The sequence below is a fragment of the Delphinus delphis genome, chromosome 3, assembly GCF_949987515.2.
Source record: "Delphinus delphis chromosome 3, mDelDel1.2, whole genome shotgun sequence".
NCBI lineage: Eukaryota > Metazoa > Chordata > Mammalia > Artiodactyla > Delphinidae > Delphinus > Delphinus delphis.
In genome coordinates this window covers 141066282-141091446 of record NC_082685.1, presented here as the reverse complement: position 1 = coordinate 141091446, position 25165 = coordinate 141066282, and the positions used below count along the sequence as shown (strand labels likewise).

General features: G+C 41.4%; 1 protein-coding gene across 1 annotated transcript in view; it reads left to right on the top strand.

Annotated features, from left to right (window-relative positions):
- Nucleotides 1-25165, top strand: part of OSMR (oncostatin M receptor) — a 57817-nt gene that overhangs the window by 1531 nt on the left and 31121 nt on the right. The window contains exons 2-3 of the mRNA XM_060009565.1: nt 13985-14070; nt 22554-22726. Coding sequence (XP_059865548.1) covers nt 13998-14070; nt 22554-22726 — 246 coding nt within the window. The 5' untranslated portion in view covers nt 13985-13997. The remainder of the gene's footprint in view (nt 1-13984; nt 14071-22553; nt 22727-25165) is intronic.

Genomic DNA, 25165 nt, shown 5'->3' with positions numbered 1-25165 from the left:
AAAATGCACTCAGAGACCCTTGAAGCTGAAGGGCCCCAAAGGGTCATAGTGGCCAGGGGTTCCCAAACTTAGCTGTGTCTTAGAATCATTCTTGAAGCTTTTCAAAGCGCTGGCCTCCACCTTCACCTGCCTACTCAGAATCGTCAGGGCATGCTAAGTTTGGCGTCTCCCAGATAGCGTTCAGTATTGTTAGAATGCCTCCAGTGGCAGGGAGCTCACCAGCTAACGTGATTGTTGGACAGAGCTAATTCTCAGCTGTAACTTGCCTCCTTGTGGTACCTGTTCTGTCTCCTGTTGTCTCAGCAAATGTGTCTAAACCTCTAAACCTTCTGTATCAAAGGCCACCTTGAGAGGAAAGGGCTGGTCTTAGGTGTCCAACGGGGACTGGAGCCACACTGGGGAGAACACTTACACACTGGGTCTTTTCCTTCTACCCTGTTCTTTAACCTGAAAGAGCAGAAACATCTACAGGGGTGCAGAGAGGTGTTTCAGAGTCTCTGTTGTTTCTTGTAACCCTTTGTCCTGAAAAAGGAACCAAATCAGGAAAACTATCAGGGTGTTGAAAGAGGAATCGGTGGTGCTGTGATTTGACAAGAGGAAGGTGTGTGTTTTCCTTGTGGGAGGATTTTTGGCTTGGGTAGAAGGAAAACTGAGTGTCATCTTGCTCACTTACAGGAACAGTGAGCCCTGGCCCTCTTTTCCCTGGGGGAGGAAGTCCTCCTTGATTGAAAAAAATATATGAAAGGGGGAAATATAAGACAAATAAGATTTTGTGAGAAATACCCCTCCCTCCAAGCAGGCTTCCTTGCTCTGTAAAGCACAAGTTTCTTCTCCAGCAGCTGTGTCCTTGCTTTTACAAGGTTGTCTATTTTATTTTTGTGTTTTAAAAATAATGCAAATAATAAGTGAATATATATATGAACTATATGAAATGAAATGCACTCCTACTCCCACACAGAAGAGGGTAAGTTCAGGTTGGTACCTACTATTCCAAGATTTCTTCTTTTCTATACAGTTGCATAATATGTATATAAACACTATGTTTTTTTTAAGATATTTTTCTTTTTTTAAAATTGTACAATTATCTATTTATTTATTTATTTTATTTTACTTTATTTTTGGCTTTGTTGGGTCTTCGTTTCTGCACACGGGCTTTCTCTAGTTGTGGCGATCGGGGGCTACTTTTTGTTGTGGTGCACGGGCTTCTCATTGCGGTGGCTTCTCTTGTTGCAGAGCACAGGCTCTAGGCGCGCAGGCTTCAGTAGTTGTGGTGGGAGGGCTCAGTAGTTGTGGCTCCCGGGCTCTAGAGCTCAGGCTCAGTAGTTGTGGTGCACAGGCTTAGCTAGTCCGTGGCATGTGGGATCTTCCCGGACCAGGGCTTGAACCCGTGTCCCCTGCATTGGCAGGCAGATTCTCAACCACTGTGCCACCAGGGAAGGCCTACACTATGTTTTAATATATGTAAATGAGATCTTACTATCATTGTGCAACTTATTTTTTCACCCTCAAGTCTTAGAGATCTAACATCTCTGTATGTACCTCTTTTGCAATGGCTACATGTTATTCTAAAGTAATAGTGCTTATTCTTATTTCTTATTATTTTAATTAGAGACATTTATTCATCCTTTCCCTTATTGATGGACATTTGAGTTGTTTAAAATTATTCAGCATTAGCAACAGTGCTTCAGGGAAGATTGTGCATTCATCTTTGTGCTTAAGCCTGAGTATAATATCCTAGGAGAGAGATTTGTGGGTCAAAGTGTTTATCCATTTTTCAACTTGATAGATAAAACCCTTCAAATTGCACCACTGACCCACCCCAGGTACTAATTTAAACTCAGCCCATTTCCCTCATCCTTCCTAAAACCAGGTGTTATCTCTTTTTTTTTAATTTAAATTTTCAAATCTGGTAAATGAGTGAAATCCAATAAGGCATTTTAATTTACATTTTGCTGATTATTGCTGCAATTTAATATTTCTAAACACAGTATTTGTGGATCATGTGTGTCTCCTGTCAATTACCTGTGCATATCCTTTGCTCACTTTTCTACTGAGTTGCTTTCTCTTATTTCTATTTATTGCCGAAGCTCTACAGGTACTCAGTTTCTTAATCTTTTGTCTGTTGTAGATGATGCAAATATTTCTTCTAGTGTAATGCTCATTTCCAAATTTTTTTTATTATGGTAAAATACATAATATAAAATTTACCATTTTAATCATTTTAAGTATACGGGTCTGTGTCATTAAGTACATTCATATTGTTGTGCAACCATCCCCACCGTCCATCTCCAGAACTCTTCATCTTGCAAAACTGAAACTGTACCCATTAGACAATAATTCCACATTCCCCCTCTTCCCAACCCCTGACAGCCATCATTCTACTTTCTGTCTCTATGCATTCAAATACTCCAGGTACCTCATATAAATGGGGGAATCATACAGTCTTTGCCTTTTTGTAACTGGCTTATTTCACTTAGCAAAATGTCCTCAAGGCTCATCCATGCTGTAGCATGTATCAGAATTTCCTTCCTTTTTAAGGCCATTGTTTATGTATACCACATTCTGCTTATCCGTTTATAATGTTTTTATTTATTTATTTTTAAAATAAATTTATTTATTTATATTTTATTTTTGGCTACGTTGGGTCTTCGTTGTGGTGTGCGGGCTTCTCACTGCAGTGGCTTCTCTTGTTGCAGAGCACGGGCTCTAGGCGTGCAGGCTTCAGTAGTTGTGGCGCACGGGCTCAGTAGTTGTGGCACGTGGGCTCAGTAGTTGTGGCTCACGGGCTTAGTTGCTCCGCGGCATGTGGGATCCTCCCAGACCAGTGATCGAACCCATGTCCCCTGCATTGGCAGGTGGATTCTCAACCACTGTGCCACCAGGAAAGCCCAATGCTTTTATTTTTAACTATCTTTTGCTGCACAGAAGTTTTAAATGTTTGTATAATCAACTCTGCAATCTCATGCTTTCTGTGCTTTGTCTAGCTTAGAAAGGTCTTTTTCACCTAAAAATTATTTTTAAGTTTTTTTCTAATACTTTTATTATTTTGGTTTTACATTTAGCTCTGTAAAATTTCAGATTTTTGTATAAGGTGGAAGGTAAAATGTAACTTAACTTTTTTCCTAAGTTTTAAGCATTGCTCCAATACTGTTTATATAATCATGCAACTTTTTTCTAACTCATTTGAAATTCTATTTTTACAGTAAAATAAATTCCTGTTTATATAAGGCCCTGTTTCAGGATTCTACCCTATTTCTCTGATCTATTTTTGTCTCTTCTTCTGCCAGTATCACCTGTGTTAAATGCTATAGCTTGATGGTATATTTTTATACCTAGGAGTATATATTTGTGGTTTTTTCCCTCAGAATGTTTTCTGAAAGTGATTCTCATACATTTTCATTTTGTATAAACTTTACAAATAACTTGTCAAGTTCAATAAAATCCTATTGGAATTTTTCTTAAGATTTTCTTGGCTTTCTAATTATCAGTAATTTTTTTATGCCTTAATGTCGATTGTCGTATGCCCTTCACACATGCAGGAAGCAGCGTGATGTGACTGGCGAGTGACTCACATGGCTCAAGCTCTGAATTGACTGTGTCAACCTGGACAAGTTATTTTTAGCCTTTCTTAGCCTTAATTTCCCTATCTTTGTATAGGGATAATAATTGAATCTCCTTTCAGAGGGCTGTTATAAGGATTCTATTAATGAATGCATGTAAATCACTTAGCAAAGCACCTAGCAGAGGGTTAGCACCCAGTACGTGCTAGCTGGGATCATTTTCACATTTCCCTTCCTATCCTGCTGTGGGCACTGCAGTGTGCCTTGTCAGAGCAAGAACTGGTAAGTCTTCTCCTTCATATATCCATAGTGTCCTAGGAGACAAAAATATGTAATAAATATTGAATATAGTAGTGCTTCTCAAACTTCAGTGTGTATCTGCATCACCTGGGGATCTTGTTTAAATGCAGATTTTTATCCCACACTTTGCAAATGTAGTCTCTCACTGATATATATATATATATATATATATATATATATATATTTTTTTTTTTTTTTTTTTTTTTTTGCGGTATGTGGGCCTCTCACTGTTATGGCCTCTCCCGTTGCGGAGCACAGGCTCCGGACACGCACGCTCAACGGCCATGGCTCACGGGCCCAGCCGCTCCGCGGCATGTGGGATCTTCCCGGACCGGGGCACGAACCCACGTCCCCTGCATTGGCAGGTGGACTCTCAACCACTGCGCCACCAGGGAAGCCCTCTCACTGATATTTAAAATTATGCTGCTAGTGACAGTATGTCCTTTGGGGATAAATGTGATTGACGTGACTTGTAAATTGCTTTCTTTTAATATTATATGCTAAAGAACTAAATTATATTTAGGCTGTTTCCTTTCTTCCTTCCTACCTTCCTTCCTTTCTTCTTTTTCTTTTTTTTTCCTTATGAAAAGAGAGTTAGTGAAAGTGCTAAATATAACAGCAAATTCTATTCTTAGATCTGAAATCACTGAGACAGGTAACTATGTGGGTTATTTAAAACTGTTGATTTAAGATGAAGACAGCCACATAAAATATATCCAGTCTGAATATGAAATGTAAGTCAGCTGATAGGAAAGCCCGAATTACAAGTGTCTTAGCAAAGAGAAAGACATAAGGAACACTTGGAAAAACATAAGACTAAATGTAAGATTAAAAAGAACTCTTGGAAAGCATGGCCTGAGGTTCTGCTGTGTGAGAACAGTGTGTGACAGCTCTTGAGAAGAGGTAAGTCAACAGGAGCTACACTCTCGTGTGAGTAAATTTCTCACACATCACATTGTCTCTTAGTCAATTCTCTCTACTCCCAGTCTTCCTAACAGGGGACTTTGAGCAAGTTAATCTCAATCTAGTGTGCCCATCTGTCTGAAGAGGATGGCAGTATATTTTTCTATCTGGGACATTGGTTACTTTCTGTTTGAAAATGCATTAGTAGAGTGCCTGCATTTTCTCAGGACCTGAGAGATCACATTTTTTTTGTAGGGAAATACATGACACCCTCAGAGACTGATCCAGTACCTAAAAAATATCAAGCTTTCTTCAGGTCTGTTTAACAGCTATGGGCTGGATTTGAATCACAAAACACTTTTGACTAGTTTACCCCTGTTGGGATATATGTGTGGAAATAATGGAATTGCCAGTACTTGCACAAGACTGAACGCAATATTTGTAAAACACACATACGCACACATACACACATGCACACACATGTTATAAAGAATGCTTTATGTTGCAGAATTACATAACTTGAGAGAGATCCATAATTTCTCTCATCCTACTTGCTTCTCTTCCCCCACACCAGCTCTAAATTTATAACTCTTAGTAGTTGGGTGTGTCTTTGGGGGCCAGTTTGGATCCTTCAAGTAGAAGACAGCAAGGCAGAAACAGATGTGCAGGAGATCTTTTGGGAAAGCATTGTGAAGTATAAAGGGAAGAGGGAGCAGGAATAGGCAGAGAGCACCTCCAAACCCACTGCAGGTCTGAGCCCTGTGAAAGGGGATAGGGAAGAAGAAAGATCGGCAAGGAAGAGCTTCCAGCTGCAGTGCAGCTCTGAGAAAGTTCCAGCCAGTGATGGGGAGGCTTTGATCAAAGGTTGTCTATTAGAGGAGCCCCGTGTCGGGTGGGGAAGACTTGGTTTGATATTTGATGGCAGCAGCCAGGGGGGACTGTGGGCTTGGGTGTGAATGTGCAGTGGATCCAAAGGTGTGGCAATGGAGGCTGTCAGGAAGCTATGCAGTAGGTTCCTGCGAAGGGAGCTCTGAGTGGCATAGCTGTACGGTTGCCACACTTCTCTTCTAGAGGTGGTTTTCTGCACACGCTCTTCTGAAACTTGCTTTTTCTTTCAATATTTTTTGGACATTCTTCCATGTCAACACATGATTCTAGCTCATCCTTTTTAACAGCTTGATAATATTCTTTCGTAGAAATGCACCATAATTAAATTTTCTACTTTCTTTGGATGGATATTTAGATTGTTTTAATTTTTTTCCTCAATAAAAACAATGTTACAATGAACAGAGGACAAAATCCCAGAAATAGTATTTCTGCCTCAAAGATAATGCATACTAAAATTTTAATAGATATTGCCAAATTGACCTTGTTAAAGTTGTGCTTTTTGACCATCGGTGAGTAGCAATGCCTACTTTTTCAAACTCTTACCCGTGCTAGGTATTAAGACCTTTTTAAGCTTTGCCAATTGGACACCACACAGACACACACAGAGATATACACAGCTACTGCTTTAATTTGTGTGTATTTAATTATTAGTGATAGTGTCCAGTTTTTCTTTTTTCTTTTTGGTTATTGATATTTCTTTCTTTTCTGTGAATTACATAATCATGTCATTTGCCAGTTTTTCTATAGAGTTTCTTGTCTTTTTCTTATTGATTTCTAAGATCTCTATATATATTAGGGATAGTAACCTTTTGACATAAGTATTGAAACTGTTGTTCCCAGTTTGGTTTTGGACCTATTATATTACCAAAAATTTTCAATATTCATTTGATTGGTATAACAGTCTTTACCTTTTTTTGCTTCTGGTTTCGTATCATGCTTGGACAGATTATACAAATATTCACCTATGTTTTATTCTAGTAATCTTTTTCTTCCATTTTTACTGAGATATAATTGACATACAACACTGTGTAAGTTTCGGGTGTACACATAATGATTTAACTTACATACATCATGAAGTGATGATTACAGTAAGTTTAGTGAACATCCATCATCTCATATAAATACATAATTAAAGAAATAGAGAAAATATCTTCCTTGTGATGAAAACTCTTAGGATTTACTCTCTTAATAACTCTCATATGTAACGTACATCACCATTAATTAACTTTATCATGCTGCACATTACATCCCTCATATTTATTTGTCTCAGAACTAGAAGTTTGTACCTTTTGCCTGCCTTCCTCCAATTCCCCCTCCCCCTACTCCCTGCCTCTGGTAGCTACAAATCTGATCTCTTTTTCTAATAGTTTGTTTTTGAAGTGTCATCGACCTACAACATTATGTTAGTTCCTAATACACAACATGGTGATTCAGTATTTCTATACATTTCCAATGATCGCCATAAGTCTAGTCATCTGTCACCATACAAAGATATTACATAGTTATTGACTATATTCCCCACACTGTACATTTCATACCTGTGACTCATTTATTTTGTAATTGAAAGTTTATATACCTTAATCTCCCTCCCCTATTTCTCTCCTCCCCCCAACCCCGCCCCTCTGGCAACCACCTATTTGTTCTCTCTATCTACAACTTTGTTTCTGTTTAGTTATATTTGTTCATTTATTATAGTTTTTAGATTCCACATTATAGGTGAAATTACGTGGTATTTGTCTTTCTCTCTCTGACTTATTTCACTTATCATAACCACCTTTAGGTCCATTCATGTTGTTGCAAATGCCAAGATTGAATTCTTTTTTATGGCTAAGTAATATTCCATTGTGTACATATGCCACATCTTCTTTATCCATTTATCTTTTGATGGGCACAGGGGTTGCTTCCATATCTTGACAATTGTAAATAATGCTGCAATGAACATAGGGGTGCATACATCTTTTAAAATTAGTGTTTTCATTTGTTTCAGATAAATACCCAGAAGTGGAATTACTGGATCATATGGAGTTCTATTTTTAATTTTTTGAGGAACCTCCAAACTATTTTCCATAGTGGCTGCACCAATTTACATTCCCATCAACAATGCAAGAGGGTTCCCTTTTCTTCACATCCTTGTCAGCATTTGCTATTTGTTGTATTTTGATGGTAGCTGTTCTGACAGGTGTGAGGTGATAACTCACTGTGGTTTTGGTTTGCATTTCCCCGATAATTAGTGATGTTGAGCATCTTTTCATGTGCCTGTTGGCCATCCGTATGTCTTCTTTGGAAAAATGTCTGTTCAGGCCCTCTGACCATTTTTTAATTGGGTTGTTTGTTTTTTTGATGTTGAGTTTTATGAGTTCTCTGTTTATTCTAGTAAAGCTAATGGTCTTGCATTTACATCTTTGTTCATCTGGATTTTATTTTGTTGAAGGAAATGAAGCAGTAGCAATAATGATCAAATTAACATTAATTGGATTTACTGTGTGTATGTTCTCATAATCTTATTTGATCCTCATGGCAATCCTATGAGGTAGGTTATTTATTCTCATTTTACAGAAAAGAAAATCGAAGCCTAAATGGTTTAAGTAACTTGTCTATAGTCATATAGTTATTAAGTGCCAGGGGGGGATTAGACCCTAAGTAGTCTTATGTCAGAGCAGCTGTACATAACTGTTACAGCTTCCTTTTCCCATACGTGTCTGGGTTGGTACATTGTTCCAGTACCATTTGGGTGAATAATGTATCTTTTCTCAAATGAAGTATCACCTTTAGCATTTACTAAATGCCTACATATTCTTTGGGTCCAGAATATTCCTTGGATCCAGGTTTTCCAGTTCTTTCTTTGACTTCACATACAACTTAGAGACTCAACTTTACTCCTATCTGGAATCACAGATTCCAAGAATCATTAACTAAACATTGCTTAAAAAAAGAAGATGAGCTGTGAGTCAGTTCAGTCTCATAAATCAGGATTGACCTTACAAAACTAGTAGAAACACTTAAGTGGGTAGGTTTAGAGGGCGGGGAAGAAGTGCTTGAACCTTGCGCCTGCCTCCGAGTGATGGATACTTAAGGAGGAAGGGGTGGTGGAATTGGGGTGAAACCTTGTGGGTAATCAATCCTATGCTGTAACGGTGGAGGCCCTTTCAAAGGGGCGCCGAAAGACAAATGGCAGGGCTCTTAAAAAAAAAAAAGAACAGAACCTGGAAGATGTGGGCATCCTCCATGAAGTGGCATGCAACTCTTTGTACTGCCACATAGAGCTCTTTCGCAAGGTACACACACGGATCCCGTGTCCTACTTGAACAGCTTCTTCTTTAAAATAGTATTTGCATATGACATCATTGGGGCACCCAGCCAATTTTGAAGAGTTTGGAAACACACTCATGTTCTTGGGAAGCAAGTGATCGATTAAGCTGCTTCCCATGGGGATTATTTGCGGTGGGGAAACTTCTCAGGAATAAATATTTCAGTAATGACAGAACAAGAAGTACTGGTGAAGAGGGGCAGATTTTTCAAAAGCTCTGTTTTCATTACACATGTAGTTTTTATTACACATGTAGTAGATATTTGAATATCCCTCAAGTGTAGTATTACACATGAGGGATATTCAAAGGCATCTTCTTTTTGCAGAGACAAGATTTGAATGAGAAGTTCTACGAAAGGAGTGGGTAATTTTTCTTTCCTTTCCTCCCTTTTTCCTCCAGAGAAGGAATGTCAGTGAAAGACTATGAATTCGGCAACATTTGGCAACAGAAAATGTAGAAGGGCCTGAAAAAGAATCTATTTTAATTAAAATAAAATTGAGGGCTTCCCTGGTGGCGCGGTGGTTGAGAGTCCGCCTGCCGATGCGGGGGACACGGGTTCGTGCCCCGGTCCGGGAAGATCCTACATGCCGCGGAGCGGCTGGGCCCGTGAGCCATGGCCGCTGAGCCTGCGCGTCCGGAGCTTGTGCTCCGCAACGGGAGAGGCCACAACAGTGAGAGGCCCGCGTACCGCCAAAATAAATAAATAAATAAATAAAAAATAAAATTGAAAGCAAGGAAGAGAGAATGCAAGAAAATTGGTACAAGTTTTTGTTCGTTTACTGGATATTGACTGGGTAGCAACTGCGTTCTGGTACTGTGACAGACGTGGGGAGTAAGATGTAGACCTGTCCTCAAGCAGCTCATAGTCTGGGTAGGAAAAATGGAGATCTGAAAAATAAAAATCAAGAACAGATTTTGTCTGGATTTGTTAATCCCATAATCCTAATAACAGATACAAACTACTATATATAAAATAGATAAGCAACAAGGAATTACTGTGTAGCCTAGGAAACTATATTCAATATCTTGTAATAACCTATAATAGAAAATAGTCTCTCTCTATATATATACACACACACACATAAACTTACTGTATGCCTGAAACTAACACAATATTGTAAATCAACTGCACTTCTTCTTTTCTTTTTGGCCGCACTGTGCACCTTGTGGGAATCTTAGTTTGCCGACCAGGGATTGAACCTGAGCCCCGGCAGTGAGAGTGCTGAGTCCTAACCACTGGACCGCCAGGGAATTCCCTCAACTATACCTCAATTTTAAAACACTGGGGGAAATTTTTTTTTAAAAGAGAGAGAACAGATTTGGGAAAGGACAATGTCATGCGGATGGGGCAGGAAAGTATTTTCCCTTTCTGAATTCTGCCACTCCGTACTTCCCAGACTTCCTTTTCTTACTGGAAAGTGGACGTGGCAATGCTCCTTGCTCGCGGTCGTGGAGAGAGAAAGCCTGTTGAATGAACGGGAGAGCTGGGTAGCCTCTCTCGGCTCAGAAGCAGAGCTTCGGAGGAAAAACCAAACCCTGCCTGGTGCACCCTGAGCATCTGTAGGGGAACGTGCCAGCAGCCGCCTGATGCTGAGGGACTCACCAGCCCTCATCCTTGAGGTGATGGGGGAAAGCCTGGCCTCATCTTGGATTTTCATTTTGATCTGCATGAGGGGGAGTACTGTAGGGTGTAGAGCACCCCAGAGCTGTGTGCTCGGACCTCTTTCTCTTTTCTGTCTGTACGCCCTCTTGGAGATCTTTCAGTCCTGTGGCTTTAATACTATTTGTATGCACCAAGCATGCCTGGAGTTATACCCCCAGCCACGACCCCTCCCATGGCCCCTCCACATGATGTATCCAGCTAGCTACTTGACATCTCCACTTGGATATCAAGTGAGCATTTCAGATTGAGATGTCGCAGGTTGGGTCCTTGATACAGCCCACTAGATCATTCTTCTGCTTCTCCATGAATGGTGATTCCACTTTCCCAGGGACTCAGGCCAAAATTCTTGGAGCCATCCACGATGTCTCACTTTGTCACCACCCCGCACACCCTGCCAGCTCTATCTTTAAAATCTCTCCCATTTCATCACCGTTCCCATGGCCACTGCCGTGCCCCCCGCCGGGTCTAAGCCAGCATCAGTCTCCCCTGGACCATGGCCGTGACCTCCACCTGCACTCCCTCATGCTACTCTTGCCCCCTTCAATGTCTTCAATACGGGGTCCTTCCTGTACAACATAAGGTAGACCGTGTTACTCCTTTGTTTAAAACTACCCAGTGGCTCCCATCTCAGAGTAGAAGCCGACGTCTCTAAAACGTTTTCCCTGTCTGCTCTGCCTCGCCGCATGCCCTGTGATGGCCCCGGTCGCTCACCTCCTCGCCCGTGCCAACACCCTGCTCCGTGTTGTTCCTTGACTATATGCCCAGCGCTCTGCCACCTCAGGATCTCTGCACAGGTCACTCCCTCACCTCCAGGCTTTTCACTCTGTTACTGGGGGTCTCACAGGGAAATAGCTGATGCACTCAGAGTCCGATAACTCGAGGAGGATTGACGTCGGAGGCGTGGAGGGGAACCACGTGGGCTGTGCAGCAGTCACCTGGGGCTTGGAAGAAGCTGGCCCAGAGCCCTTGGTGTCTGTGTTTTTCCAGCAGCATCAGGCTCTGTGCCTACAGGAAGTCTGTTCATAGGGCATTTCCCAAAGTGAGTTCCACAGGGGTCTCTGGGAGGTTCTCCCATCTGCTGACTCTTGTTCTGCAGGTTTTGATGAACTGTTTTGATTTTAGGATTTCAGACAAGGCTAGGACTCGTAGTCCTTCTGCAAAAGGTCCTGAGGTGGTCTGGAGCCTGAAGTGTCGGGATGGTGGCTGCCCGGTCACAACACTGGAAATAAGCACTTTGCTCTGTGCAGGCAGTGACCACTGGGTCACGGCTACCACCTGTCCAGCATGTGTAAAACCATGCCCATCAGAACCGATGAAGGGAGAACCAGGAAATCTAAGTGGCTGCTGGAATGAAGGTCCTCAGCTTCACAACCTGCCTTGTGTGAGATGGTGGGAAAGGGCAGGGATTCAGACAGGATTGTCCTGGTGATTCTCAAAGACTGTCCTGAGATACTCAGACCTTAGAAGTACCTCCCTTGTAAATACTCTTATCTTTCAGTTTTGTTATATGACAACTTGTATTCTTTAGTTTCTAGTTACCTTTAATTGGTAGGCGGCCTCTAACTTCTAGTTTTAAGTTTCTCTGCCCCACGACTTGTTTAATTTTTGTGACATGTAAAATATTTGATTTACTAAAACTCCGCCTTTTTACAAACATCTTAAATAGCCCTTTCGTGCAGAGGACACGAGGCAGCGTGCATCTCACCCCCGGAATCACCTGCTTTTTTTTTTTTTAATTGGGGTATAGTTGTTTTACAATGTTGTGTTAGTTTCTACTATACAGCGAAGTGAATCGGCCATATGTACACATATATCCCCTCTTTTTTTGATTTCCTGGAATCACCTGCTTTTGAATTGTAGGGATGAGCTCTCCTCATGGTGGTGGCTCCTGTGTTCCTTGGGTGACATAAGTGCCAGGAGGATGGGACCCTGTGCCGTAGACCAGGATTGGATGGATATTTGAATGAACAGTGAGTGTCAGACACTTCACTGTGCCATTTTCCTTTGCCTCCCCTTTGGTTCTCAGCAGAAGATCTTTTCTCTTGAGTCAGTTTTCCCCCCGCTTTGATATGCAATTGTAATAGGAACCTATCTGAAGTTGCCAGTAGAGACTTCAGTGCGGTATGGTTGACCTGTTGCCAAAAATTGAAGTAGTAGAAAGCAGTGCTTAAAGAATCAGGAAGTAAAGCTGTCACTTGAAGACTTGTGCTCCTACGTAAGCAGGTTTGACCACCCCAAAGTAATTGAATGGTTTGGTTTACCCTCTTCCTGTCTTCACTGTCGTCCCCATTTCTTGTAAAATGCCATTTAAAGGAAATAAATGGAGGGTGTGGGCAGTGAAAATGAATGATCTGGTTCATGGAATTTTGAGCTTTTGATGAAGCCCAAGGGGACTAGATGGGGGCAAAAGATGACTTTGAATTTTTCTTTGCTTCTCTCCATGATAAGTCAGAGTTTGAAGTAGAAAAGTGAAATGCAGTACTTCCCCTGACTAAACGTTTCTTATGAAATGAACATATTAGCCTCCTTGAGGCCATCCAGGCTTATTCTGTGTGCCCTCGGATTGTCCAATGGTCTGAGGACCTGATGAGTCAGTGAAGCTCTTTGACCTGTAGTTCACAACCCTATTCTAAGACAAGGAAAACCGGAAATTATCTTGAACAATGAAACTCTGCATGTCTTCGTCGGTGCCAAGTGCTCATTTCTCTCAGGTGACATTTTAAGGAGGGAGACAGGGCAGCGTGGCGATGACTCCCCCATGAGGAATTCATTCAGATGTAGCTCTTCTGAGACTGTGACCGTTTTTTAATATTTAACTCTTGTTTCTCTGCTTTATCTTTCTTCACCAACCTTTGCTGGGTTTGAAGACATTGGTGGATCGTTATCTATTGCCACAGACTCAGCGGCACATCTGGGAACAGCTGCTCTGGGCTGGGGCATGGCCGGCTGCTGGCTGACCGAGGCTGGCCCCTGCTGGAGCCACTCAGGGGCTCCGCTCTGCCTCAGGTTTCTTGTCCTCCTCCTGGGTCTAACAGAATAGCCCAGAAATGCTCTTTTCATGCCAAAGGTGGAAACACAAAAGAGCAAGCAGAAATACATAAAGTCTCTTGAGGCCTAGGCTCCAAGCTGGCATACCATCACTTCTGCCTCATTTACGGGCCAAAGCAAGTCAGATGGAGCAGGGAGATTGCCTCACTGTGGGGCGAGGGGGGACTCCAAATTCACAGTGACGGGGGTATGGACATGAGGGGGAGAGAAGAGCGGGAACCTTAATGCCATCGTCTTCCGCAGTTGGTTCAAAGAAACTTGCTCACAGCTAAAATTAAATAAAATTTCCCTTCTTTGCAATTTATCTTTTTCAGAAAACCAGAACCTATGGCTCTCTTTGCAGTTTTTCAGACAACATTCCTCTTGGCATTGCTGTCCTTGAGAACTTACGAAAGTGAAGGTAAGAAGTGGAAAGAACAGTAAAAAAAAAAAAAAAAATCACCTAGGGGAAAAAAAACAAGGTGACAGGTACTTTGGAGAAAAATCAACAGGTCATTTTTCTTTGAAAATTACTTGAAATTGGTAAGTAGCAGTGATTACCTTAGTCATGAGCTTCCTCATCTTGATGGCTCATTTTAGTAAGCTATACCTTAACCTTGATTTCCCGGTCAGTGGAGTAAACTATACCTTAACCTTGATTTCCCGGTCAGTGGAGTAAGCTATACCTTAACCTTGATTTCCTGGTCAGTGGAGTAAGCTATACCTTAACCTTGATTTCCTGGTCAATGGAGTAAGCTATACCTTAACCTTCATTTCCCAGTCAATGGTAACTTGTCAGTGAATCTAATCCCAGAGAATGTCATGATCAATATATGGTCCATGGCCATTGCCAGAGGAGTTCCTTCTAAACTTGCTGGGTAGAGATGGGTTATGTGTCCAGTGTCGGCTGCAAGGTTAGAGCAAGCTGGGCTGTGCCACAGCTGCGTTCGTTGAGAGGCTGTTACCTGCAAGATAATATGCTAAGTGCTGAAATGCTGTTTATGGGTAAAGAAATAGTATTTGTCTCTTAGCTACTCGCACAGCGAAGGTATTTGGCCATAAATCAACTTTGTAAATAAAGTCAGTAAGAATTCAACACCATTAAAATGTTTATGCGTATTTTATCACTTTGAGCCAGTTTGAAGACAGATTCAAACTTGAGAGAGTTTCTATGGGTGTATAAAGTTTGTGTTGCCTTTACCTGTATTTTATAAAGCTTTACCTTTTCCTCTTTCTGCATTTATTCTTTGCTGTATACTCCCTTTGTAACAGAGGGTACAGGCATATGCTCTTAGTAATTACTCACACAATTCCTGTCCATGGATTCATGAAAATGATGTTTGCAAGAAATGTCCATAGAAGTTATCCATTTCCCTTGAAACTCTGTGATAGGCTATTTGGAAATAAAAGGAAGATTTTGTTCTGGTAAGAGCTCAATTCTCCGTCTGATATTCTTGAGGTCTGGGTTTGGTTTTTTATGAGGTTCAGGGCACATGAGAAGGTGCTACTTTTATGGGTTCTTAAAAATCACAGTTTGATTGTTGGTTTCTTCCATAATCTGGAGCTGAAAGGTGGAAATTAGGAGGACTCCTCTTTTGTAGTATCGATACCCCTCACTCCATCGATCTTACTTGCTAAAATCTAGGCATGACACACTGGGGCTGAGTGGGTGGTCTGTACCATAAGAATGTCTGGGCTCAGTTAGAGCTCCTGATTCCCAGACAGACCCAGGGCCCCAACTCCAGGCTCTCCAGAGAAGCCAGGTGTTTAACCCAGGTGTTTAACCCTAAGCTTTTGGCCCCGCTCACTTCCCTAGTGAAGTCTCCGTATCTGATCTGACAACAGTTTACTGTGAGCCTTCTACTTACAAGGGACTCTGCTCTCAGGGCAAGCTCTGTTGCTCACCCTTTCAGCTTCCTTTATTTAGATCCGACTTGCATTTACCTGTTTTTCTCTCCACCAGTCTTTGTTTCTGCTTCCAGCTTTCTCAGCTAAGCATACCCGCTTTGCGAAGTGATCCTGCTTTGTCCTCACCCTAACTGCTTGGATTTCTTGTCTCGATTTCTGCTGCATCTGACCCAGTACCTACTAAATGTCCACTCACACCACTGGGCTTCTCACTCAATCACTCAGCCAGGCTCAGGCCTGAGACTCCCTTTCAGGTAACCTAGCTTCTCCTGTCCAATGAGACAGAGCCCAGGCTCACTTCCTGTCGGCCCTGGGCTCACTCTCCATCAGCCAGAGATCATGACTAGCATTTGGATGTATTTTCTTCCAGTCTCTTGTGCGCATGTTTGCACAGACAGAGAAAGAGATATAAACGTGTAGGGTTTTTTTAATAGAGGTAAAATTATACTATATGTACACCGGGAGTATTTATACTATACATACTTTAATAAGTGTATATAGTATAAAGTTTATATATAAAGTATACTTGTTGAAGTATAACTAGTGTAAAGTATACATACTTATCACAGTATATATAGTATAAAGTATATATATTATATGTAATATAAATATATATACTAGGAAGTTATACTATATATACTTATTAAAGTGTATACAGGTAAATTATTAAACAAGTGAAGTATATATACTTTAATAAGTTTACTTTTGTATATACTTATCAAAATAATTAATACAATATATGACGAGAGTTTTTACCTTTGATGTTAAAAGTTTTTCTAGAAATAACATATTTAATGGCTGCATGGTATCCCATCTTACGAATGGGCCATGGTTTATTTCCTTAAAGAGTGTTGTTGGGACCAGACAGAGAAACAGGTTGGGGAAAATAGGAGGACAGTCTGTGACTAGAGCTAGGTCTGTCTGATTCCAAGCCTGCCCTTTTTGGCCACACGCCAGTACAGCGTTATAAATTAAAGAGTTGGGCCAAGAGCCCTGGGTTCTGGTTGGGTTGTGTGGCCTTGGGAAAGTCACTCCCCTTTTCTTAGTTTCAGTTTCCTCATCCTCAATTTCCTTTATCTCTCTGACTTTCCCTTGGCATTGCCTGCTATTTCCCAAGGATGTTCTAAATTGCTTTCCACCCAGTTATTTCTGACTGCTGTCTCTCGAGTACCTGAGTCACTCAACACTCACCAAGAGCATGTGTCAGTACAAAGAATTCCCCTTTTGTCTAAAGCATCATATGGCAGCCTTCTAGAGCTTCCAGAAGTAAAGTTGATACTTGTAGGTGACTCACTCATTCAGCAACCAGCCACGGAGTTTCTATACCGTGAGAGGTATGTTACGGTCTTGGTTCCAGCGTGCTGAGTAAGACTCAGTCCCACCCATGTTCAGCTCACAGTCTGCGGAGAGACAAACACAGAACAGGCTATGACGGCACGCTGAGATCAGGCCTCACACGCTGGGTGGGAAAAGCAGCCCTGGGGAGAAGAGAGTGCCAGGAAGGACGAATTATTAGTGAGGCGCTGCTGGTCAGGCAGGCACTTGATATCATGATGATGCTGGATCTCTGTCATTTGAGATCCGCATCTGCTGTGGGTAAGACGTCATGCCAAGTTCTGGGGACAAGAGTTCGTTCAAAGGTGCATAAGCCTCTGCCTCTGTCCTCCAGGAAATTTGAATCTAGAGTGAGACTGACAGCAACGAACAACCATACAGGCAAGATGAAATGAGGGCTAGGAAAGGTGGGGTGACTCTGCATGCACCCTGCTTCCCTGGTGCTGATGGCTACACGGCTACTAAAACAACCTCCCCCCCGTTCCATAAGGGATCTGCCCTTTCATCTCTCCCCATCTCCCTCTAGTTCACTGTATTAGGCTTGGAAGACACAGGTTTAGAGAGAGAATGAATAACAGCTGTTGCCTCTAACTAGAGAATTGAGACATTTTATTCACAAAGGAGATAAAACCTCTAGCCAAATAACAATAGAATATGACCACCATGTTTGGGCTTTGAGCATTCAGGAATTCCAACTTACTTCATTTACCTTTGAGTGAATAGGGCCTGATACATGATTCACTCTGCCCAAACTCGTTAAGAATCAGAATGCCAATTTATTAACTTCCAGTGGGGAATAAAACTGGAAAGATAACTGGGGCTCAGCCTTTTGGTGTAAATTTAGAAGACTAAATTATGCATTCTGCAGTGTCATTGTAGTGAAGTGAACCAGATATCTTAATATTTCTTTTAAAATCTAGCATATTAAGCTCAATATAAAAAAAACCAAACAACCCAATCCAAAAATGGGCAGAAGATCTAAATAAACATTTCTCCAAAGAAGACTACAGATTGCCAACAAACACACAAAAGGATGCTCAACATCACTAATTATCAGAGAAATGCAAATCAAAACTACAATGAGGTATCACTTCACACAGGTCAGAATGGCCATCATCAAAAAGTCTACAAACAATAAATGCTGGAGAGGGTGTGGAGAAAAGGGAACCCTCTTGCACTGTTGGTGGGAATATAAATTGATACAGCCACTGTGGAGAACAGTATGGAGGTTCCTTAAAAAACTAAAAATAGAATTACCATATGACCCAGCAATCCCACTACTGGGCATAAACCCAGAGAAAACCATAATTCAAAAAGAGTCATGGACCACAATGTTCATTGCAGCACTATTTGCAATAGCCAGGACATGGAAGCAACCTAAGTGTGCATCAACAGATGAATGGATAAAGAAGATGTGGCACATATATACAACAGAATATTACTCAGCCATAAAAAGAAATGAAACTGAGTTATTTGTAGTGAGGTGGATGGACCTAGAGTGTGTCATACAGAGTGAAGTAAGTCAGAAAGAGAAAAACAAATACCATATGCTAACATATATATGGAATCTATAAAAAAGGTTCTGAAGAACCTAGGGGCAGGACAGGAATAAAGACGCAAAGGTAGAGAATGGACTTGAGGACACAGGGAGGGGGAAGGGTAAGCTGGGACGAAGTGAGAGAGTAGCATGGACATATATACACTACCAAATGTAAAATAGCTAGCTAGTGGGAAGCAGCGCATAGCACAGGGAGATCAGCTTGGTGCTTTGTGACCACCTAGAGGGGTGGGATAGGGAGGGTGGGAGGGAGACGCAAGAGGGAGGGGCTATGGAGATATATGTATACATGTAGCTGATTCACTTTGTTATACAGCAGAAACTAACACACCATTGTAAAGCAATTATACTCCAATAAAGATGTTAAAAAAAAAATCTAGGGCTTCCCTGGTGGCGCAGTGGTTGAGAGTCCGCCTGCCAATGCAGGGGACACGGGTTCGTGCCCCGGTCCGGGAAGATCCCACATGCCGCAGAGCGGCTGGGCCCGTGAGCCATGGCCGCTGAGCCTGCGCGTCCAGAGCCTGTGCTCAGCAACGGGAGAGGCCACAACAGTGAGAGGCCCGCGTACAGCAAAAAAAAAAAAAAAAAAAAAAAAAAAATCTAGCATATTATATGGTTCTGAAAGTAATACGTGTTTTCTAAAGAACATTCGCAAAGTACAGAAAAGCATAAAAAAGAAAGTTAAAATCACTCAACCTCACCATCCAGAAATGACTGTTAACATGTTAGTTTTACTTCTCTTTATAGCTTTTTAAAAATAATATAAGTACTTTAAAAAATATAAAATGGAGTGCATAGTTCAACATGATTTTTTTAAGTGTATGGAAAAAAGTCAAGCAAAACATACATGATTTGAACTTGACAATGGAGTGAGAGTGGAGTTGGTAGGATGCTGGGGATTCAATTTCTGTATTATTTGAACATTTTTATCATGATCATGTATATTTTAAAAATAATTTTTATTGAGGTGAAGTTCATGTAACAAAACTAATCAGTTTATGGTTAAAGTGGACAAATCAGTGACATTTAGTACATTGAATATGTTTTGCAATTACCACCTCTATATAGTTCCAAAACGTTTTTATTATCCCCAAAGGAAAGCCTGTAATCATTAAGCAATTATCCCCTATTCCTCCCTCCCTCAGCCCCTGGCAACCACCAGTCTGCTTTATCTCTCTATAGATTTATCTATTCTGAATATTTCATATGAAGTGAATCATACTATGTATATGAGACCTTTTTTTTTTTTTTTCTTCTTTTTTTTTCTTTTTTTTGCGGTACGTGGGCCTCTCACTATTGTGGCCTCTCCCGCTGCGGAGCACAGGCTCCGGACGCGCAGGCTCAGTGGCCGTGGCTCACGGGCCCAGCTGCTCAGCGGCACGTGGGATCTTCCCGGACCAGGGCACGAACCCGTGTCCCCTGCATCGTCAGGCGGACTCTCAACCACTGCGCCACCAGGGAAGCCCTGATATATGAGACCTTTTATATCTGTCTTCTTTCACTTAGTGTAATGTTTTCAAGGCTTGCCTAATTTGTAGCATCATTCCTTATTCCATCGAATGGATATACCACACTTTGTTCATCCAGTCATCTGCTGATGGACATTTCGGTTGTTGCCACCGTTTGGCTATTGTGAATAGTGCTGCTACAAACATTTGTGTACGAGTATTTGAGTCTCTACTTTCAATTCTTTGGGATATATACCTAGGAATGGAATTGTTGGGTCATATGGTGATTTTAACTCTTTGAGGAACTTCCAAAATGTTTTCTACGGTGCTAAAGCCATTTTACGTCCCCACCAGCAATGTACAAAGGTTCTAATTTCTCAACATCCTCACAATGCTTATTTCCATTTTTAAAATTATAGCCATCCTGTGAGTGTAAGATAGTATCTCATTATGGTTTTGATTTGCGTTTCCTTAATGACTAATGATGTTGAGCATCTTTTCATGTGCTCTTTCATCATTTGTACATCTTCTTTGGAGAAATGCCCATTCAAGTCATTTGCCCATTTTTTAAACTGAGTTGTTTGTCTTTTAGTTGTTGAGTTGTAAGAGTTCTTTATATATTCTGGATGCTAGATAAGTGATTTGCAAATATTTTCTCCCATTCTTAGTTTGTTTTTCTCTTTCTTGACAAGGTCCTTTGATGCACAAAAGTTTTACATTTTGATGGAGTTCAATTTATCTATTTTTTTCTTTTTTGGCTCATGCTTTCCTGTCATATCTAAAGACCCACTGCCAACGCCAAGGTCATGGGAGTCCATACTGAGATTTTAATTCGTACTCTAGCCATCCCCAGCACCACATTTACAAAATATTACAAAGGATGGGTATATTTTTGGGAAGATAGTCATTGATGGCTAATAACTTGGGTTTTATGGACACTCTTGTTAACCTAACTTCCATAGAATGAATTTTCTGAGATTTTTTAAAATAAATTCTGAGGCTGATGCTTTACTTGGATTGTGAACCTGTCTACCATGTGGACCATTCACATGAAAAGCTTCATGCTTATATCTATCAGGAATGCGTCTCAGCTTATCTGGCTGGGTCCAGAGCCCCGTCCTTTTCATCTGTATCCTGAGTTTGGCAGGACATGGTGGGAGCCATGCAGCATACTTCTCAGACATTCCATTCCATGTGACCTTTGACTGGGCAGGATGCTCCTGCCTTAACAGTTGGCGGGCAGTGCAATAAAGGGGAGCAAGGTTTTGGTATTAGAGAGATCTATACTTAAATCCCATATAGCTTTGTGTAAATCATTTAAGCTTACTGAACTTCAGTTTCCCCATCTATAAAAAATTACTGTCTGAGTTTTACAGTGGGCATGACACGAGACAACGTGTGTAAAGCACCTAGCACTGTGCCTGGTAAAGAGTACGTGTCCAATCTTGTTGTCGCTGTTATTTTTACCTCTCTGTGAGAAAAATAGCACATGTAGAATGGCAGTTGGGAACATTTTTTTCCAGTATTAGAGATTCTTTCCATTTTTATTCTCAAAAGAACATACTCTCTTGCCTTTTAAACTAGGTGCCAGAGGGTCTCAGATCACTAGGGGAAACCCCCAAAGAACTAGAAAAATGAATGCTGAAAAGATGGAATGTGCTCCACCATGGACCGTCAATTATCAGTTGTTTTTTTCCCTACAGTCTTAATCTTTTCAGTACCTTTGCACCATTCCCAGTTCACTTTAGACTCCCTCAGAAGGGAGTGAAACCAGTTGATTCGGCAATACACAATTCCTTTTGAATCTGCACAGCATTTCCTCTGCTTATGTAAAAAGTGGTGCTTTGTTCTTCTCCAGGAATTAGCAGCGATCTCACTCACTCCATCAGGCCCCATCCTCTCTCTGGGCTGTTTCCTAGCTCACTGACCTCGGCAAATCTGTTTCGTGTTTGAATCTCTACTCTTTGACAGACTCTATCACACCACTAAATATTCTAAACTTGCAATGACTCATTACTTCTTACGAGTCTGTTGTGTCTCTCCAGCTAGGTTCCTTCCTTGAGCTAGAAACCTTGTCACAATTATTTTACTTCACACTAAGTGCCTAGTCTCATCCGAAGAGTCCAGTGAATTCTTGCCAGAGGTGTTTTAAGTTCAGTGCGTTGAGATTTAAGCAATAATATCTAGAGATGGAACTTGCTGTCACTTTATAGCTACTTAATAAACTATGAAATGTTGACTTCCAAAAAGAAAACTCTCATTTTAGATGTCCTCTTATAGCAGATTTATAGCAAAAAGTCCTCTTGAAATGAAATTTATAGCAAAATGTCCTCTTTCTTTATTCAGCCTTATTACAAATTTCTGAACCATTTAGATTGTTCAATAGAGTATCCTTTTGTCTTGTGAAACTGTTTATCAATTTATTAATTTGCTGTGTATCATTGAGCAAGTCATTTCATTCATCTAGGTCTTAATTTCTTTATCTGCTGAGTGATTTCTGAATTCGCTCCAGGTTTTCAAAGTGTCTAATTCTAGAATGTATATGTGAGCAATAATTTCTACAGCTAAATGATGATATTGAACAGTTTAATTATCTGTGACTATTCAATCATACTCCTAGTAAATGTTATTTCATATCTTGTTTTGGCTTTTCAGTCTTATCTGAACCTTTACCATTAACTCCTGGATCGCTGAAAGTTTCTGTCAATTCTACGTGTCAGTGTTTGCGTTTACAATGGACTGTCCACAGCCTCGCTTATCATCAGGAATTGAAAATGGTTTTTCAGATACAGATCAGTAGATTTAAAACATCCAATGTCATCTGGGTGGTAAGTATTTTCCTTTTTGGCTCAATATTTAAAAAATCCTTTTCTGACACTGTGTTTTATCTTTTATAACATCCCTCCAAATCCCAATATGGAAATATTTGGGCAACTCAGAATACTTGTCCTAAATAATCACATTTCTGTGTTTTTAGTTAAGAGGGTCCCGGACAGGGCTTCCCTGGTGGCGCAGTGGTTGAGAGTCCACCTGCCGATGCAGGGGAAACGGGTTCGTGCCCTGGTCCGGGAAGATCCCACATACCGCGGAGTGGCTGGGCCCATGAGCCATGGCCGCTGAGCCTGTGCATCTGGAGGCTGTGCTCCGCAACGGGAGAGGCCACAACAGTGAGAGGCCAGCGTACAGCAAAAAAAAAAAAAAGAGGGTCCCGGACAAAGTAACATGACAATTTTGGTTTGGTAGGTTGGATGGGCTGTGCTACGAATCAGATCATTCTCTCACTTCTGCTCTGTTCCCTGTGGAAGCTGTTGGGGTCTGTCCTGGTGAATACTGGATTCCAAAAATCCATGAAGGTCAATCACCTTATTCCTCTTCCTTCTTCCTTCCCTGTCCACCAGAGATCTTCGTAAATCAGATGTAAGAGCCTGGCAACATTTTTCATGCCACTGTGGCTCGCAGGCAGTTTCTTTACTAATGCTATGCTGGGATGCAAGGAATAAACCATTCTAGCATTTTCTGCCCTAATCAGCGAAGAGGTTCTCCATGGGCCATGTTGGAGAGTAACTTACAGTGTCCTTTGTTGCCTCATATGTGGCTTTTTCTACCACAAATTAAATTAAGAAAGTCCTGAATTTCACACACTTTTTGCCTTTGAATTATTTGGGATCGATTTTTCACTTGTCTGGTTTAAATCATGGTTGTGTCTGTTTTGCCTGATGCTTCCCCATCTAGTGCATTGGGGCACTTTGGTAGTTGATTTATTTATTTTTCCTAACATCTGTATTGGAGTATAATTGCTTTACAAACTTTGGTAGTTTCTTTCAATTACCATTTATGGTGCAGGGAACCTTAATAATCTATGCCCACATCGTGATCATTTATTAGCATGGGATGTTGAAGGACAGTGAAATATTTTCCCACTGAAGGGAACAGAGAATTTGCGTTGGAGGGAAGGGCAACACAGTGCTGTGTCATTACTGGGGACCTCCATTTGCTAGTGGACGGCCACTCTCCTCTCAGGTGCTGGAGGCGTGAGTACAGGGAGCCAGGTGGTTAGTTCCTTTAGCGAAGCATAAAGGCTACTAGCTTTAAAGGCTCCAGTTACTTTCCTTATCCATCACTGCATTTGAGATCTGAGTGAGTGGCCTAATTTAAATATCATTCTGACTGTTGATTTAGGATTGATACCAGGTCTAGAATTCCGCCCCTCAAAGGGCAGCTTCCCACCATGAGAGTTGTTCAGTGTTGGGTTTTTTTTTTTTTTTTGAGGCCAAACTTAGTTTATTTGGGGTTTGTTAGTTCTGCAGGCCAGGAGACACAGATCCAAGAAGCACTTGCATTGTGTTCCCTGGTGTTCTGACTTTAAACAACAGCAATGCTTATGTACAGCTGTTCCCTCCCCACCACCAGCCCATCTTCCCACCATCCCCCTCATGCTAATAATTTTTGTATTTTCCTGTTTTTTGTATCGTTGATGGATACACTGGTTGTTGATTTGGACCCAGTACAACATCGAGCAGAGGTCATATTGAGGCTAAGAATTATCTAAGGAAAAGAAATTTGAGAGAAGAGCTGGAGGAATTCGTGGAAAACTAGCACTTAACACCGTTAGCGAAAGTAACATTAACTATAGACCAAGCTGACCCCATTCTTTATTTTTCTAAAAGACAGTTCTTTCTGCTTTCATAGTAGAGAAAATAACAATAGCAACATGTGAACAGACAGTTGTTCGTATCTGTTTACACCTTTGATTCAGGTAGTTCTCTTTTCAAGGTAAAGCCGCTGGTGAAACCTCCTTGTGTAACCTACCAAGGCTGGAGATGTTTGAGGGTAGAGTTTTGCCTTGTTGGTTATACGGTCCCCATAACACCCAGGCCAGCCTGATCCCAACAGAGGAGAAAACTAAGGCACAGAGAGGTTTGTGGTGCTGCTTTTTTTTCTTCTTCTTCTTTTTCCTGTCATTTATTCATTTGACAAAAGATGATCATACCTGCCTATGCCAGATGTCAGGAACAGGAAAAGAAAAAACACCTTTGACCTTGAATTGTTTACGGCACAGTTGAGAAAGTCCAGGACACACAGAACAACGCTAAGAGGACAATTTAAGAAAAACTGAGACGGCCTCACCCTGACCGTGTCCACACAGAGCTCTCCCTTTTCCTGCTGGGGTTGGGTAGTGGAGGACCTGCCGCACCCAGAGGAGGGAACTGCCCCTCTCAAGGCAGCTCTGTTTCTGGCTGGAGCCCCGGGCCCCCCACAGGGGTGAC